The 18884-nt window shown below is 43.8% G+C and overlaps 1 protein-coding gene across 3 annotated transcripts in view; it reads left to right on the top strand.

Moving 5' to 3' along the window:
- Positions 1-692: 692 nt before the first annotated feature.
- Positions 693-18884, top strand: part of edar (ectodysplasin A receptor) — a 52448-nt gene continuing 34256 nt past the window's right edge. Inside the window, exon 1 of one of the 3 annotated variants that reach the window (XM_031806148.1) lies at positions 693-884. Coding sequence is in view for 1 of the 3 variants with exons in the window: in XM_031806147.1 (XP_031662007.1) it covers positions 2894-2972 (79 nt within the window). In the remaining 2 variants the exon portion in view is untranslated. Of the gene's footprint in view, positions 885-2650; positions 3016-18884 lie in introns of those variants that run through there. The other 2 variants (XM_031806147.1, XM_031806149.1) reach the window with 2 other exon arrangements.

Here is an 18884-nt window from a genome sequence, read left to right as displayed (position 1 = left end):
CACACCTCTCTCTCCTCAGAAGCTCTAAGCACCTCTTTTATCTGCTCTTTCCTGTGGAGGAGCGGAGGGGAAGGGGAGAGGGAGACCGGGCAGAGTAAGGAGAGAAGACAGACAGCGAGACAGAGTGGTGGAGTCTCTTTGGTCAGTTCTCGTGCCTCAGGGAAAGTCCAGGGTTCGGTCCGTCCCAAACAACTGGCGCCGACTGATAAACAAATAAATAAACATCACATCAATAACTCAACACTCATAAACCAGAAGGAACATTTCAAATCTTAGACACATGAACCAGAGTCTGAAGCTTTCATGTTCTTTCAAGGTACAAAGTACGAAGTTTAACGCTCCCCTATTATTTATGGACCAACAACACGGATACCAGATACAAACACAACCCCCTCCTCTCCCTTCCTCTCTCTCTCAATTAGCTTGAGGGCACACTGATGAAAGGATAGATGCAGATACATGTGAGTAGATTTATTGAATGGTCTCCGTCTCACCACATCAGTAGCCTAACAGTAGCTAGAATAGGTTCATTCAATAGCCTACCAAGAGGAGATGTATTGTTTAGGGTTCACCTCTAGATGTCGTAGTGGAGTTGTGGAGGCACATAAATACCATTCGCTACCTGCATCAGGTTGATTCTCATCTTCTAGGGCGGGGAAAATGTATATTTTCCTGTGAGGAGGAGCTACTCTGGATCGCCGGCCATGCACACCGTGGGCTGAAAACAGCAAGATTAACGAAGGATTTGTTTACAGTTGTTTAGATATTGGTGATGCCTGTCAGTCGGCTCAATACAGTCTGATCATTAAGCTACAGCAGTCCGCTCAGAGAGATAGGCTACACGCCGCCAGACCTGTCCCGTCTCAACTCCACTCTACACGCAGGTAAAGTGCTTTGGAATGTAAAACGGGATTGCTGCAAGATTTGGGGAAATTCCTGGAGCATTTATGCTGCAGACACATATATAGCCTACTTAACTGTAATTTAAATTTTCGAAAATAACTGCATGTGTTACATTGTTTGTTGGTCGAAAATGAAGCAAATATTCAGAAAAGTTAGCCACTGTTGTAAAGATATAAATGGACAAATGTCAAATTATCTACATATTTAAATAGGCCTGTTTATCTTCCTTAAATATTTGATAATATAGCCTAGTAATTGCTCTAAACCGGAGTTTCTTTTTCTTTTTCATACCGGTATTTCAGTTTATATTAGACCTGTAGTTGATTGCGTGATAATAGAGCGCAGTGTGTGAGTGTGTGTGGTCGCTAAGTGGTATGTTGGGAAGTAATAACGTTTAGGGCACCAGGTTTATTACTAATCCATTAGGGATGTAGCCTACCATCGTGGAGATAATGAATTACATGAAGAGAGCATGGGCTCTTAGTTCACCTCTCATCTCCCGAGAGAGACAGCGGGTTCTGAGACAGCGACGGGTCCTGATCGGTCCCGATCCCGGTGTGTGCTTTACTCTTCTCTCAATCCTCTCCGCATAATTATTTTGACGGTGCCGCCTGGTTTTCGCCCTCCCCGGGCCCTGGGGGAACTCCTGGCCGCAGACAGGCAGCCTAACCCGGGCTCGACATGCTGGGTCCTGACGCTCTCTGAAGTCTGGAGCTTTGAACTACGGCTGCAGCGCTGAGGGTGGAAATCAATCCCTCTCTGTGTCTCTGCTCTCCGTACCCTCTCCCTCTCCCCCCGGCACACCGCCGCAGTTTTTCATGTTTGAGGTAGAAAGGATAAATAAAGAAGAAACGTCAGAAAGAAAAAGTGTAACTCATCTTCAAAGCTTTAGTATGGCGCCGCAGGATTAAATGAATGAAAGGAAATACTGATCATAATAACAACAAAAGTAGCAATGATAATATTAATATTTGCGTAGTAATAATTCGGATAGGCTAATAGCTTTTTTAGTAGCATATTAAGGAATTTAGCTGTATCACTGAAATTCTGCTGATAACATTTTAAACTTTAAAAAAATGTAGTTCTATATATTTTTTAAAGACATCATATCTTATTTTGAAGGTTTAGAATGTTCTGTACAAGGACAATGGTGACTTGTGCCTGACAAGCCTAGACCTAATAGGCTATATTAAGTTTACAATTTAATGCAGATTTCTGGAGAACAAACACATATCCTGTCTCCAGATACACGTAGCAGAAAGTTCTCATTATGTCAGATAATATTAAATTCAAACAATATGTATCCTAATATAGATTCAAATGTAACACTCAAGCTTTTAAGCAGATTCACAGATATCTCCCTGTAAGGTGATTGAGCTCGTCTCAATAGAGGATGTTGAACTCCTTATCCTTAAATGTGTAAATAGATAACCATACGAGCTGACCTGTAACAGATGTTGTTCTAACTTTCAAAATACCCTGTAATCTAAGCAGATCCAATGTCCATATATTAACATGGTGTGTAATTGAAGGAGTGTATCCTCCATGCATCAATTCACTTTCAGTAATAATTGTGTTATAACCTAATGTATTTGAGGAGAGAAGAGGGAGAAGGGTCAGAAGGGTCACTGCTCTCTCTCTCTCTTCTACTGTATGTCTGGCTGTTTGAGGCTAATGAGACGTTGTCAGTCCAGTCCGTCAGACCAAAGCCCAGGGTCCCATAGCCCACTGCTCGGAGTCCACTACTCACTAGAGCCCAGCCCCTCTCCGACCCCTCGACTCTTGTGCTACAGACACCATAACCACCCCACACTAAACACAAATGGACTGACAGACAGATGGTCAGCCGTTCTGCTGTCATGCTAAAGACTAAGGAACAGAGAGACGCAGACCGAAACCGTTTTTCCCACCTGCTAATGAGTTAGACACAGTAAATGGACCCGCCCACCTACAATAACGCTCAATAGATAAAGCATTAGACGAAGGTAATATGGAGAGAGAGATGTTCTGCCTCAGTGGAGGTAAAGAAGAGAGGGATCAGGGAGAGGCGACGATGAAAGACAGATCACGTAAGACAGAAATCAAAGGGACTACTGAGTGGTGTGGCTGGAGGTGTGTGTGTGTTACAACTCCTTTTAATGTGCATTAAGAGTTTGTTTTTCCTGCACTCTGAAAGGGGATAGTCAGTCTGTAATTAAAGCAATCAGAGATGAAGAGAGATGAAGAGACTACACCAGATACACACACACACACACACCTACTTGCATGCACACAGTTGTATCAGTACAGCCTTGTGATGATATGAACCTGTTTAATAACTCTGGAGTTTCTCTGAAAACATGGAAACAATCTGATATAAGCTTCATCTCCATGAATCATCTGATGTTTATGATGATGCGCCATAAAAAAGAACAACAAATATGTTGAGTCAATGTACGATTGTAAGGCAACCAGCTCCAAAATGTTTGTGTGTAAACATTTTGTTGAGCAAACTCACAGCTGGTTGCCTTCCAATTGTACGTTGAATCAACATGTTTTTTTGTTTTTTTACAGTGTAGTAGTCTTTCAGTAAAGAAATCAAACTCTATCCTTTCAATCCCTTCCGCACCCACCTACTCACTTCCAACTGCTGTTAATGCCTGGGTGTATTTTCATGTGTATTTCAATGTGTATTTAATACTTGTGCTGTTTGTTGGCTGCAAAGTGTTTAGTTCTAATGAGAACAAACTGTCTTCAGTACCCAATGTTCTCCCTTCCCCCAGCCCTGTTTATGATGTTTCTGCATGGAGGTTAGTTGTAGTGGTAACATGTGTTTGAGATATGAGAGCATTTGGCAGGTCTGTATGTATTAAAGAGGAATAATTGGCTTTAAAGGAGAAATCCTCCAGTATCTGACTGATTGTGTTTAGGAGTTGTTCATTAGTTGGAAGCAGCAGGATGGTGTGTTGTGTGTGTGTGTGTGTTCGTACGTTTGTGAGAGAGAGACAGAGAGGAGAGGGCAAAATGTGGAGAGGAAAGTACAGGAGAAAAGGAGAGAAGGTTTTAGAATGGAAAACAGACATTGACTACAGAAGGTTGAGACTAATGCCAAGAGTCCAGCACTTCACTTCATTAAAGTATTTGTTTCATTGTCATCAGAATTAAACCACAGGCATATGAACCACATGCGCTTTGTATTTGTGCATGCACACATATGTGCACACGTGTACTTGTATGTGTGTGTGTGTGTGTGTGTGTGTGTGTGTGCGCGCAAATATGCACGCGTCTGTGTGAGAAAGGGTTTAATTGGGTTCTTGGCTTCATCTCCTCCCTGATTGCTTTGTTAGAGAAGCCACATCCTAATCTGACAGAGTCATTATCAACTCACAGTAAATATCCATTACGGGGTTAAACATTCATTTCCGTTGCGTCCTTTAGATGATAGATCACATCTGTTACCACAGAGAGATCAGGGAACGGGGGTTGGGGTTAGAGAGAGATAGGATTCATGTAGAGGAAGGGAGCTTGGGATAAGACCAGGGGTTCATGGTTAGGGATAAAGTTGGGGAACAGAAAAAAACAACAATCAAATCTGTTTACCAGGTTTACAGAAATAACTCAAACACATTTTGCTGCATGAACATTAGGATTCACATAGAAAGTTAAACTAGACTGGATATCTAGGATTATTCTGAACATTCTGTCACTTTAGGGTTTGAATTCAGGAGATAAAGGTTCTCTAAATTGACCCATTCTGCATACCCCACCCTACCATGAGACATCCATGTCTTCATCACTGGGAAATAAAAACGGTTGAGTTTGAGATTATTTTAAAGCTTACAAACAGTGTTGTCAAAATATTATATTAATGTTTTGAAATTAAAATGTCATCATTTTTAACATGGAATCAAAAGTGGTGCTGTCAAAATTGGATTGAATTAAAATAGATTTACCCAAGAGAGAGAGAGAGAGAGAGAGAGAGAGAGAGAGAAAGATAAGACAGATGCTATCTGAAGACAGCTGTTGTTCTGGTGCTTACCTTCTGTGTGTGTGTGTGTGTGTGTGTGTGTGTGTGTGTGTGTGTGTGTGTGTGTGTGTGTGTGTGTGTGTGTGTGTGTGTGTGTGTGTGTGTGTGTGTGTGTGTGTGTGTGTGTGTGTGTGTGTGTGTGTGTGTGTGTGTGTAGAAGATGATTGCCCCTCCTGGGTCTCTAGGGGGATTTTCCAATAAATCAGTCTGTCTGTAGACCAACACTGACAGCCCTGACAGGTCCAGGATCAGTAATGACTTAATAACAGTTAATAGTTATAGATAGTTCTGTCGGGTTAGATCAGATCAAGCGTCAGCTGGCTACTATTCACTCTGCTTAACTGCTGTAATGGAAAATGTTTGTTGCATATGACTAATGCTTATGATGACACACAATGGACTGGAGTTATAAAGCACTTTTTCCAACACTCAAAGCATTTTACATTGCTCATTGACGGGTGAGGATACATAATAAATGAAACTGTGTGCCAGGGATGTTACAAGAATACTAGATCACCTTCAATCAACGTGATACTGATAAATACCCATCTGTCGTTGAATACAGCAGCTCAACGTGTTCCATCCTGCTGATTAGTGATGGTTATTGAAGAGAGACACACAAGTGGTTATTTCCACCCTGCTAACACGAAAATACTTTTACCCTGCCACCATACAGCGGGTGAATGCAAGCATTTCAAGAGACTGTGCCTCAAAACCTAATATCTACCTGGCCCACCACTCCACCCTGGACTTGAACTGCCTTTACGACCAGGTCCACCTCTACAAGGCAGCAATCCCAACTTTTGCCAGGACCCTGAAGGACGTCACCCTCAACCGTAGCCCTAACACCTCATACAGGAGCAACAGAGCAACGGACACCCCGCCCAGACCAGCGAGACACCCTCCCAGACCTGCAAGACCCACTCCGGAAGGACCTGCACCAAGAGAACTCACACCAAGAAGACCTACACCCAGACCACAGCATCACCAGGCAAACCCCAACCAGCTAAGACTACCCCAAGCCAACCCTGGCCACACAGAATATAGGCCACACCATATCAGACCTATGCCCCTTCGGCCCCTGCAGCACAGACCTCAACATGAGAGCAGGACATAATTATGCCCAGACCGTGAGCAGAGCAACAGGCCCAACCTCCACTATTGCACCCAAACAATTCCCATCCTGCGATCTAAGAGGCATGTATCAGATGCTCAACATACTCTGCTCATATCTACTGTGATAGTCTGTGCATAAACCACACAAAAACAACACTAGACACTATGGAACAGGAAGCTTTTGCTATCTCATCCTGATATATACAAGGTCTGAGGTCATCTGCCTTTGGCCTAAAGAGCCAGAACCCTGACTTCATCATAGAAATTGGAAATACAGACATTGTCATCCTACAAGAAACATGGTATAAGGAGATGGACCCACTGGTTGCCCTCTAGGTTACAGAGAGTTGGAAGTCCTATCCACCAAACTACCAGGTGTGAAACAGGGAAGAGACTCAGGAGGTATGCTTATTTACTATAGAGCAGACCTAACCCACTCTATTAAATTAGTCAAAACAGCAACATTTTACATCTGGCTTAAAATTAATAAGGAAATGTCCTCATGTGTGCTACCTATATCCCCCTAATATAATCCTTATACTTTAATAACGATGACAGCTTCTCCATCCTAGAGGGGGAGATCAACAATTTCCAGGCTCAGGGACATGTACTAGTCTGTGGCAACCTAAATGCCAGAACTGGACAAGAACCCGACACCCTCAGCACACAGGGGGACAAAGACCTACCTGGAGGTGACGGCATTCCCTGCCCCATATGCCATCCTAGGCACAACTATGACAACATAACCAACAAAAATGGGTCACAACTCCTGCAGCTCTGTCGGACGCTGTGTATGTACATAGTCAATGGTAGGCTTCGAGGGGGCTCCTATGGTAGTTACATCTATAGCTAATTTCTTGGCAGTAGCACTGTAGACTACTTTATCACTGACCTCAACCCAGAGTCTTCTATGCCATCAAAAGGAACATATAAATTGACATACCAATTAGGATCTGGCTAAAAATACTTGAATCAGTTATAGAACCCATTGCACTTTATGGTTGTGAGGTCTGTGGTCCGCTCACCAACCAAAAATTCACAAAATGGGACAAATACCAAATTAAGACTCTGCATGCAGAATTCTGCAAAAATATCCTCTGTGTACAACGTAAACCACCAAATGATGCATGCAGAGCAGAATTAGGAAGAGACCCGCTAATTATCAAAATCAAGAAAAGAGCCATTAAATTCTATAACCACCTAAAAGGAAGCGATTCCCAAGCCTTCCACAACAAAGCCATCACATACAGAGAAATTAACCCCGGAGAAGAGCCCCCTAAGCAAGCTGGTCCTGGGGCTCTGTTCACAGACCCCAGAGAACCAAAGGACAGCAACACAATTAGACCCAACCAAATCATGAGAAAACAAGATAATTCCTTGACACATTGGAAAGCATTTACAAAAAAACAGAGCAAACTAGAATGCTATTTGGAGAGAGAGTACACAGTGACAGAATACCTGACCAATGTGACTGACCCAAAATTAAGGAAATCTTTGACTATATGCAAACGAAAGGCCGCCAAAAGCAGACCTGGCTCTCAAGAGAAGACAGGCTATGTGCACACTGCCCATAAAATGAGGTGGAAACTGAACTGCACTTCCTAACCTCTTGCCAAATGTATGACCATATTAGAGACACATATTTCCCTCAGATTACACAGACCCACAAATAATTCAAAAACCAATCCAATTTTGATAAACTCCCATATCTATTGGGTGAGATACCACAGTGTGCAATCACAGCAGCAAAATGTGTGACCTGTTGCCACAAGGGAAACCAGTGAAGAACAAACACCATTGTAAATACAACCTATATCTATGGTTATTTATTTTCCCTTATGTCCTTTAACTATTTGCATATCATTACAACACTGTATATAGACATAATATGAAATGTCTTTATTATTTTTGAACTTTTGTGTGTGTAATGTTTATTTTACATTTTTTATTGTTTATTTCACTTTTGTTTATTTTCTATTTCACTTGCTTTGGCAATGTAAACATATGTTGAAATTGAATTGAGAGAGAAAGAGAGAATGAGTGAGTGAGAGAGTGGATTCTCCACTCCAGCAGTGACCCCTGTATAATTGTGTCCGGAAAGGTATCTGTGTGTGAGCGCCTCTGTAAGCTGTGTTGTAACAGGAACTCTGTGGGGTCTAGTAGAGTATTATAAGCCATGCCCGAGGTGTCGGTCTGTAGAAAGTATTGATTTGTGCTCGAGGTGTCGGTCTGTAGAAAGTATTGGTTTGTGCCCGAGGTGTCGGCCTGTAGAAAGTATTGGTTTGTGCCCGAGGTGTCGGTCTGTAGAAAGTATTGGTTTGTGCCCGAGGTGTCGGTCTGTAGAAAGTATTGGTTTGTGCCCGAGGTGTCGGTCTGTAGAAAGTATTGATTTGTGCCCGAGGTGTCGATCTGTAGAAAGTATTGATCTGTGCCCGAGGTGTCGGTCTGTAGAAGGTATTGATTTGTGCCCGAGGTGTCGGTCTGTAGAAAGTATTGGTTTGTGCCCGAGGTGTCGGTCTGTAGAAGGTATTGATTTGTGCCCGAGGTGTCGGTCTGTAGAAAGTATTGGTTTGTGCCCGGGATGTGGGTCTGTCAGGCCGTTATTGACACAGATAATGACTCTGTGTGTTTATGTGAGATTAACTCTCGTTAGAAGATTAATTCCCCGGGGCCTTGGGAGATTGAGGTTGGCTTTCAAAACAGACATGTCCTAACCGGGAGGACAGAGAGAGAGGGAGGGAGAGGGAAGAAGGATGACAGAGAAGGAGGGAGGGGGGACAGACAGAGGGAGAAGTGGGGGACAGATAGGGAAAGGAAATGAGTGAGAGAGGGGCAGAGAGCGGAAGGGGGAGAGAGAGAAAAGGGAAAGAGTGAGACGGAGCAAGAAGGATAGGGGATAGAGAGAGAGGGATAGAGAAAGAAATGGGGAGAGAAGGGAGAGAGATACGCTCTTCAAATAGAGAAGTACATTCCAGTGTGAGTGTGTTGGGTGTGTGGGGCGCCGGGGACTCGCAGGGGATTGAGGAGCTTGGCTAGAGCCTGATGAAAGCTTCTGGGTGTGTGTGTGCGTGTGTGCTGAATGTGTTCGATTAGTCTGATAATGAGGTCCTCGGGGCAGAGTCGTTTGGCAGCTCTCACTTCCTTTTCAGAAGACAAGTTCATCAAAACAAAAAGTAACATTTTCTTATCTTTATCCTGAAAGCCCAGCAGCGCCACTGGGTCTCCCACACACACACACACACTCACTCACTCTCACACACACACAGGTTGTGGTTCAATTAAGCTAATTTCAGCCCCCAACCGCCTGCTATCACCACTTATCCACCACTCCCCCAACCTGTCTTCTGAAGCCATGAAAAAAAGAGGGCATGGACTCAATCTCCCTCTTAAAGTGATTGACAATTTATAGTGTAGGAGTTAGTGGTGAACTCTATCTCTGATTCCCATCAGTTGTACACCCCAACACTACAGTACACCAACTCTACAGTACACCAACTCTACAGTACACCAACTCTACAGTACACACCAACTCTACAGTACACACCAACTCTACAGTACACAAACACTACAGTACACCAACTCTACAGTACACCAACACTACAGTACACCAACTCTACAGTACACCAACACTACAGTACACCAACTCTACAGTACACCAACACTACAGTACACCAACACTACAGTACACCAACACTGCAGTACACACCAACTCTACAGTACACCAACTCTACAGTACACCAACAGTACACACCAACTCTACAGTACACCAACACTAGAGTACACCAACTCTACAGTACACCAACTCTACAGTACACCAACACTGCAGTACACACACACTCTACAGTACACCAACACTACAGTACACCAACTCTACAGTACACCAACTCTACAGTACACCAACACTACAGTACACACCAACACTACAGTACACCAACACTACAGTACACACCAACACTACAGTACACACCAATACTACAGTACACACCAATACTACAGTACACCAACTCTACAGTACACCAAAACTACAGTACACACCAACAGTACACACCAACACTACAGTACACACCAACACTACAGTACACCAACACTACAGTATACACCAACACTACAGTACACCAACACTACAGTACACACCAACAGTACACACCAACACTACAGTACATACCAGCACTACAGTACACCAACAATACAGTACACACCAACACTACAGTACACCAACACTACAGTATACACCAACACTACAGAACACCAACACTACAGTAAACTACAGTACACCAACAATGCAGTACACACCAACACTACAGTACACACCAACAATACAGCACACCAACACTACAGTACACCAACACTACAGTACACACCAACACTACAGTACACACCAACACTACAGTACACACCAACACTACAGTACACCAGCACTACAGTACACACCAACTCTACAGTACACCAACACTACAGTACACCATCTCTACAGTACACCAACACTACAGTACACCAACTCTACAGTACACCAACACTACAGTACACCAACACTACAGTACACCAACACTGCAGTACACACCAACTCTACAGTACACCAACTCTACAGTACACCAACTCTACATTACACCAACAGTACACACCAACGCACCAGTACACAAACACTACAGTACACCAACACTAGAGTACACCAACACTGCAGTACACTCCAACTCTACAGTACACTAACACTACAGTACACCAACATTACAGTACACACCAACTCTACAGTACACCAACACTACAGTACACCAACACTGCAGTACACTCCAACTCTACAGTACACACCGACACTGCAGTACACCAACATTACAGTACACACCAACTCTACAGTACACCAACTCTACAGTACACCAACACTGCAGTACACATCAACTCTACGGTACGCCAACACTGCAGTACACCAACACTGCAGTACACATCAACTCTACAGTACACCAACACTGCAGTACACCAACACTGCAGTACACATCAACTCTACAGTACACCAACACTGCAGTACACACACACTCTACAGTACACCAACACTACAGTACACCAACACTACAGTACACCAACACTACAGTATACCAACTCTACAGTACACCAACACTGCAGTACACACACACTCTACAGTACACAAACACTACAGTACACCAACACTACAGTACACACCAACACTACAGTACACCAACTCTACAGTACACCAACACTGCAGTACACACCAACTCTACAGTACACCAACTCTACAGTACACCAACTCTACAGTACACCAACAGTACACACCAACGCACCAGTACACAAACACTACAGTACACCAACACTAGAGTACACCAACACTGCAGTACACTCCAACTCTACAGTACACTAACACTACAGTACACCAACATTACAGTACACACCAACTCTACAGTACACCAACACTACAGTACACCAACACAGCAGTACACACCAACTCTACAGTACACACCGACACTGCAGTACACCAACATTACAGTACACACCAACTCTACATTACACCAACTCTACAGTACGCCAACACTGCAGTACACCAACACTGCAGTACACATCAACTCTACAGTACACCAACACTGCAGTACACCAACACTGCAGTACACATCAACTCTACAGTACACCAACACTGCAGTACACACACACTCTACAGTACACCAACACTACAGTACACCAACACTACAGTACACCAACACTACAGTATGCCAACTCTACAGTACACCAACACTGCAGTACACACACACTCTACAGTACACACCAACACTACAGTACACACCAACACTACAGTACACACCAACACTACAGTACACCAACACTACAGTACACACCAACACTACAGTACACACCAATACTACAGTACACACCAACACTACAGTACACACCAACAATACACCAACACTACAGTACACACCAACAATACACCAACACAACAGTACACACCAACACTACAGTACACACCAACAATACACCAACACTACAGTACACACCAACACTACAGTACACACCAGCACTACAGTACACACCAACACTACAGTACACCAACACTACAGTACACACCAACATTACAGTACACACCAACTCTACAGTACACACCAACACTACAGTACACACACACTCTACAGTACACCAACACTACAGTACACCAACACTACAGTACACCAACACTACAGTATACCAACTCTACAGTACACCAACACTGCAGTACACACACACTACAGTACACCAACACTACAGTACACCAACACTACAGTACACACCAACACTACAGTACACCAACTCTACAGTACACCAACACTACAGTACACCAACACTACAGTACACCAACACTGCAGTACACTCCAACTCTACAGTACACACCGACACTGCAGTACACCAACATTACAGTACACACCAACTCTACAGTACACCAACTCTACAGTACACCAACTATACAGTACACCAACAGTACACACCAACGCACCAGTACACAAACACTACAGTACACCAACACTAGAGTACACCAACACTGCAGTACACTCCAACTCTACAGTACACTAACACTACAGTACACCAACATTACAGTACACACCAACTCTACAGTACACCAACACTACAGTACACACCAACACTACAGTACACCAACTCTACAGTACACCAACACTACAGTACACCAACACTACAGTACACTAACACTGCAGTACACACCAACTCTACAGTACACCAACTCTACAGTACACCAACTCTACAGTACACCAACAGTACACACCAACGCACCAGTACACAAACACTACAGTACACCAACACTAGAGTACACCAACACTGCAGTACACTCCAACTCTACAGTACACTAACACTACAGTACACCAACATTACAGTACACACCAACTCTACAGTACACCAACACTACAGTACACCAACACTGCAGTACACTCCAACTCTACAGTACACACCGACACTGCAGTACACCAACATTACAGTACACACCAACTCTACAGTACACCAACTCTACAGTACACCAACACTGCAGTACACATCAACTCTACAGTACGCCAACACTGCAGTACACACCAACTCTACAGTACACCAACACTAGAGTACACCAACACTGCAGTACACTCCAACTCTACAGTACACTAACACTACAGTACACCAACATTACAGTACACACCAACTCTACAGTACACCAACACTACAGTACACACCAACACTACAGTACACCAACTCTACAGTACACCAACACTACAGTACACACACACACTCTACAGTACACCAACACTACAGTACACCAACACTACAGTACACCAACACTACAGTATACCAACTCTACAGTACACAAACACTACAGTACACCAACACTACAGTACACACCAACTCTACAGTACACCAACACTACAGTACACCAACACTACAGTACACCAACTCTACAGTACACCAACACTACAGTACACCAACACTACAGTACACCAACACTGCAGTACACACCAACTCTACAGTACACCAACTCTACAGTACACCAACTCTACAGTACACCAACAGTACACACCAACGCACCAGTACACAAACACTACAGTACACCAACACTAGAGTACACCAACACTGCAGTACACTCCAACTCTACAGTACACTAACACTACAGTACACCAACATTACAGTACACACCAACTCTACAGTACACCAACACTACAGTACACCAACACAGCAGTACACACCAACTCTACAGTACACACCGACACTGCAGTACACCAACATTACAGTACACACCAACTCTACAGTACACCAACTCTACAGTACACCAACACTGCAGTACACATCAACTCTACAGTACGCCAACACTGCAGTACACCAACACTGCAGTACACATCAACTCTACAGTACACCAACACTGCAGTACACCAACACTGCAGTACACATCAACTCTACAGTACACCAACACTGCAGTACACACACACTACAGTACACCAACACTACAGTATACCAACTCTACAGTACACCAACACTGCAGTACACACACACTCTACAGTACACACCAACACTACAGTACACACCAACACTACAGTACACACCAACACTACAGTACACCAACACTACAGTACACACCAACACTACAGTACACACCAATACTACAGTACACACCAACACTACAGTACACACCAACAATACACCAACACTACAGTACACACCAACACTACAGTACACACCAACAATACACCAACACAACAGTACACACCAACACTACAGTACACACCAACAATACACCAACACTACAGTACACACCAACACTACAGTACACACCAGCACTACAGTACACACCAACACTACAGTACACCAACACTACAGTACACCAACACTACAGTACACACCAATACTACAGTACACACCAACACTACAGTACACACCAACAATACACCAACACTACAGTACACACCAACACTACAGTACACACCAACAATACACCAACACAACAGTACACACCAACACTACAGTACACACCAACAATACACCAACACTACAGTACACACCAACACTACAGTACACACCAGCACTACAGTACACACCAACACTACAGTACACCAACACTACAGTACACACCAACACTACAGTACACACCAACTCTACAGTACACACCAACACTACAGTACACACCAACACTACAGTACACACACACTCTACAGTACACCAACACTACAGTACACCAACACTACAGTACACCAACACTACAGTATACCAACTCTACAGTACACCAACACTGCAGTACACACACACTACAGTACACCAACACTACAGTACACAAACACTACAGTACACACCAACACTACAGTACACCAACTCTACAGTACACCAACACTACAGTACACCAACACTACAGTACACCAACACTGCAGTACACACCAACTCTACAGTACACCAACTCTACAGTACACCAACAGTACACACCAATGCACCAGTACACAAACACTACAGTACACCAACACTAGAGTACACCAACACTGCAGTACACTCCAACTCTACAGTACACTAACACTACAGTACACCAACATTACAGTACACACCAACACTACAATACACCAACACTACAGTACACCAACTCTACAGTACACCAACACTACAGTACACCAACACTACAGTACACCAAAACTGCAGTACACACCAACTCTACAGTACACCAACTCTACAGTACACCAACACTACAGTACACCAACACTACAGTACACACCAACACTACAGTACACCAACTCTACAGTACACCAACACTACAGTACACACCAACACTACAGTACACCAACTCTACAGTACACCAACACTACAGTACACCAACACTACAGTACACCAACACTGCAGTACACACCAACTCTACAGTACACCAACTCTACAGTACACCAACTCTACAGTACACCAACAGTACACACCAACGCACCAGTACACAAACACTACAGTACACCAACACTAGAGTACACCAACACTGCAGTACACTCCAACTCTACAGTACACTAACACTACAGTACACTAACACTACAGTACACCAACATTACAGTACACACCAACTCTACAGTACACCAACACTACAGTACACCAACACAGCAGTACACACCAACTCTACAGTACACACCGACACTGCAGTACACCAACATTACAGTACACACCAACTCTACAGTACACCAACTCTACAGTACACCAACACTGCAGTACACATCAACTCTACAGTACGCCAACACTGCAGTACACCAACACTGCAGTACACATCAACTCTACAGTACACCAACACTGCAGTACACCAACACTGCAGTACACATCAACTCTACAGTACACCAACACTGCAGTACACACACACTCTACAGTACACCAACACTACAGTACACCAACACTACAGTACACCAACACTACAGTATACCAACTCTACAGTACACCAACACTGCAGTACACACACACTCTACAGTACACACCAACACTACAGTACACACCAACACTACAGTACACACCAACACTACAGTACACCAACACTACAGTACACACCAACACTACAGTACACACCAATACTACAGTACACACCAACACTACAGTACACACCAACAATACACCAACACTACAGTACACACCAACACTACAGTACACACCAACAATACACCAACACAACAGTACACACCAACACTACAGTACACACCAACAATACACCAACACTACAGTACACACCAACACTACAGTACACACCAGCACTACAGTACACACCAACACTACAGTACACCAACACTACAGTACACCAACACTACAGTACACACCAATACTACAGTACACACCAACACTACAGTACACACCAACAATACACCAACACTACAGTACACACCAACACTACAGTACACACCAACAATACACCAACACAACAGTACACACCAACACTACAGTACACACCAACAATACACCAACACTACAGTACACACCAACACTACAGTACACACCAGCACTACAGTACACACCAACACTACAGTACACCAACACTACAGTACACACCAACACTACAGTACACACCAACTCTACAGTACACACCAACACTACAGTACACACCAACACTACAGTACACACACACTCTACAGTACACCAACACTACAGTACACCAACACTACAGTACACCAACACTACAGTATACCAACTCTACAGTACACCAACACTGCAGTACACACACACTACAGTACACCAACACTACAGTACACCAACACTACAGTACACACCAACACTACAGTACACCAACTCTACAGTACACCAACACTACAGTACACCAACACTACAGTACACCAACACTGCAGTACACACCAACTCTACAGTACACCAACTCTACAGTACACCAACAGTACACACCAACGCACCAGTACACAAACACTACAGTACACCAACACTAGAGTACACCAACACTGCAGTACACTCCAACTCTACAGTACACTAACACTACAGTACACCAACATTACAGTACACACCAACACTACAGTACACCAACACTACAGTACACCAACTCTACAGTACACCAACACTACAGTACACCAACACTACAGTACACCAAAACTGCAGTACACACCAACTCTACAGTACACCAACTCTACAGTACACCAACTCTACAGTACACACCAACACTACAGTACACACCAATACTACAGTACACACCAACACTACAGTACACACCAACAATACACCAACACTACAGTACACACCAACACTACAGTACACACCAACAATACACCAACACTACAGTACACACCAACACTACAGTACACACCAACAATACACCAACACAACAGTACACACCAACACTACAGTACACACCAACAATACACCAACACTACAGTACACACCAACACTACAGTACACACCAGCACTACAGTACACACCAACACTACAGTACACCAACACTACAGTACACCAACACTACAGTACACACCAACACTACAGTACACACCAACACTACAGTACACACCAACACTACAGTACACACCGACACTACAGTACACACCAGCTCTACAGTACACCGACACTACAGTACACACCAACACTACAGTACACTGACACTACAGTACACACCGACACTACAGTACACACCAGCTCTACAGTACACCAACACTACAGTACACACCAACACTACAGTACACACACACTCTACAGTACACCAACACTACAGTACACCAACACTACAGTACACCAACACTACAGTATACCAACTCTACAGTACACCAACACTGCAGTACACACACACTACAGTACACCAACACTACAGTACACCAACACTACAGTACACACCAACACTACAGTACACCAACTCTACAGTACACCAACACTACAGTACACCAACACTACAGTACACCAACACTGCAGTACACACCAACTCTACAGTACACCAACTCTACAGTACACCAACAGTACACACCAACGCACCAGTACACAAACACTACAGTACACCAACACTAGAGTACACCAACACTGCAGTACACTCCAACTCTACAGTACACTAACACTACAGTACACCAACATTACAGTACACACCAACACTACAGTACACCAACACTACAGTACACCAACTCTACAGTACACCAACACTACAGTACACCAACACTACAGTACACCAAAACTGCAGTACACACCAACTCTACAGTACACCAACTCTACAGTACACCAACTCTACAGTACACCAACAGTACACACCAACGCACCAGTACACAAACACTACAGTACACCAACACTAGAGTACACCAACACTGCAGTACACTCCAACTCTACAGTACACTAACACTACATTACACCAACATTACAGTACACACCAACTCTACAGTACACCAACACTACAGTACACCAACACTGCAGTACACTCCAACTCTACAGTACACACCGACACTGCAGTACACCAACATTACAGTACACACCAACTCTACAGTACACCAACTCTACAGTACACCAACACTGCAGTACACATCAACTCTACAGTACGCCAACACTGCAGTACACCAACACTGCAGTACACATCAACTCTACAGTACACCAACACTGCAGTACACCAACACTGCAGTACACATCAACTCTACAGTACACCAACACTGCAGTACACACACACTCTACAGTACACCAACACTACAGTACACCAACACTACAGTACACCAACACTACAGTATACCAACTCTACAGTACACCAACACTGCAGTACACACACACTCTACAGTACACCAACACTACAGTACACCAACACTACAGTACACCAACTCTACAGTACACCAACACTACAGTACACCAACACTACAGTACACACCAACACTACAGTACACACCAATACTACAGTACACACCAACACTACAGTACACACCAACAATACACCAACACTACAGTACACACCAACACTACA

This window comes from Oncorhynchus kisutch, linkage group LG26, assembly GCF_002021735.2.
Source record: "Oncorhynchus kisutch isolate 150728-3 linkage group LG26, Okis_V2, whole genome shotgun sequence".
NCBI classification, from domain to species: Eukaryota; Metazoa; Chordata; class Actinopteri; order Salmoniformes; family Salmonidae; genus Oncorhynchus; species Oncorhynchus kisutch.
The sequence above is the reverse complement of the archived record's forward strand: the minus strand, read 5'-3'. Positions and strand labels throughout refer to the sequence as shown.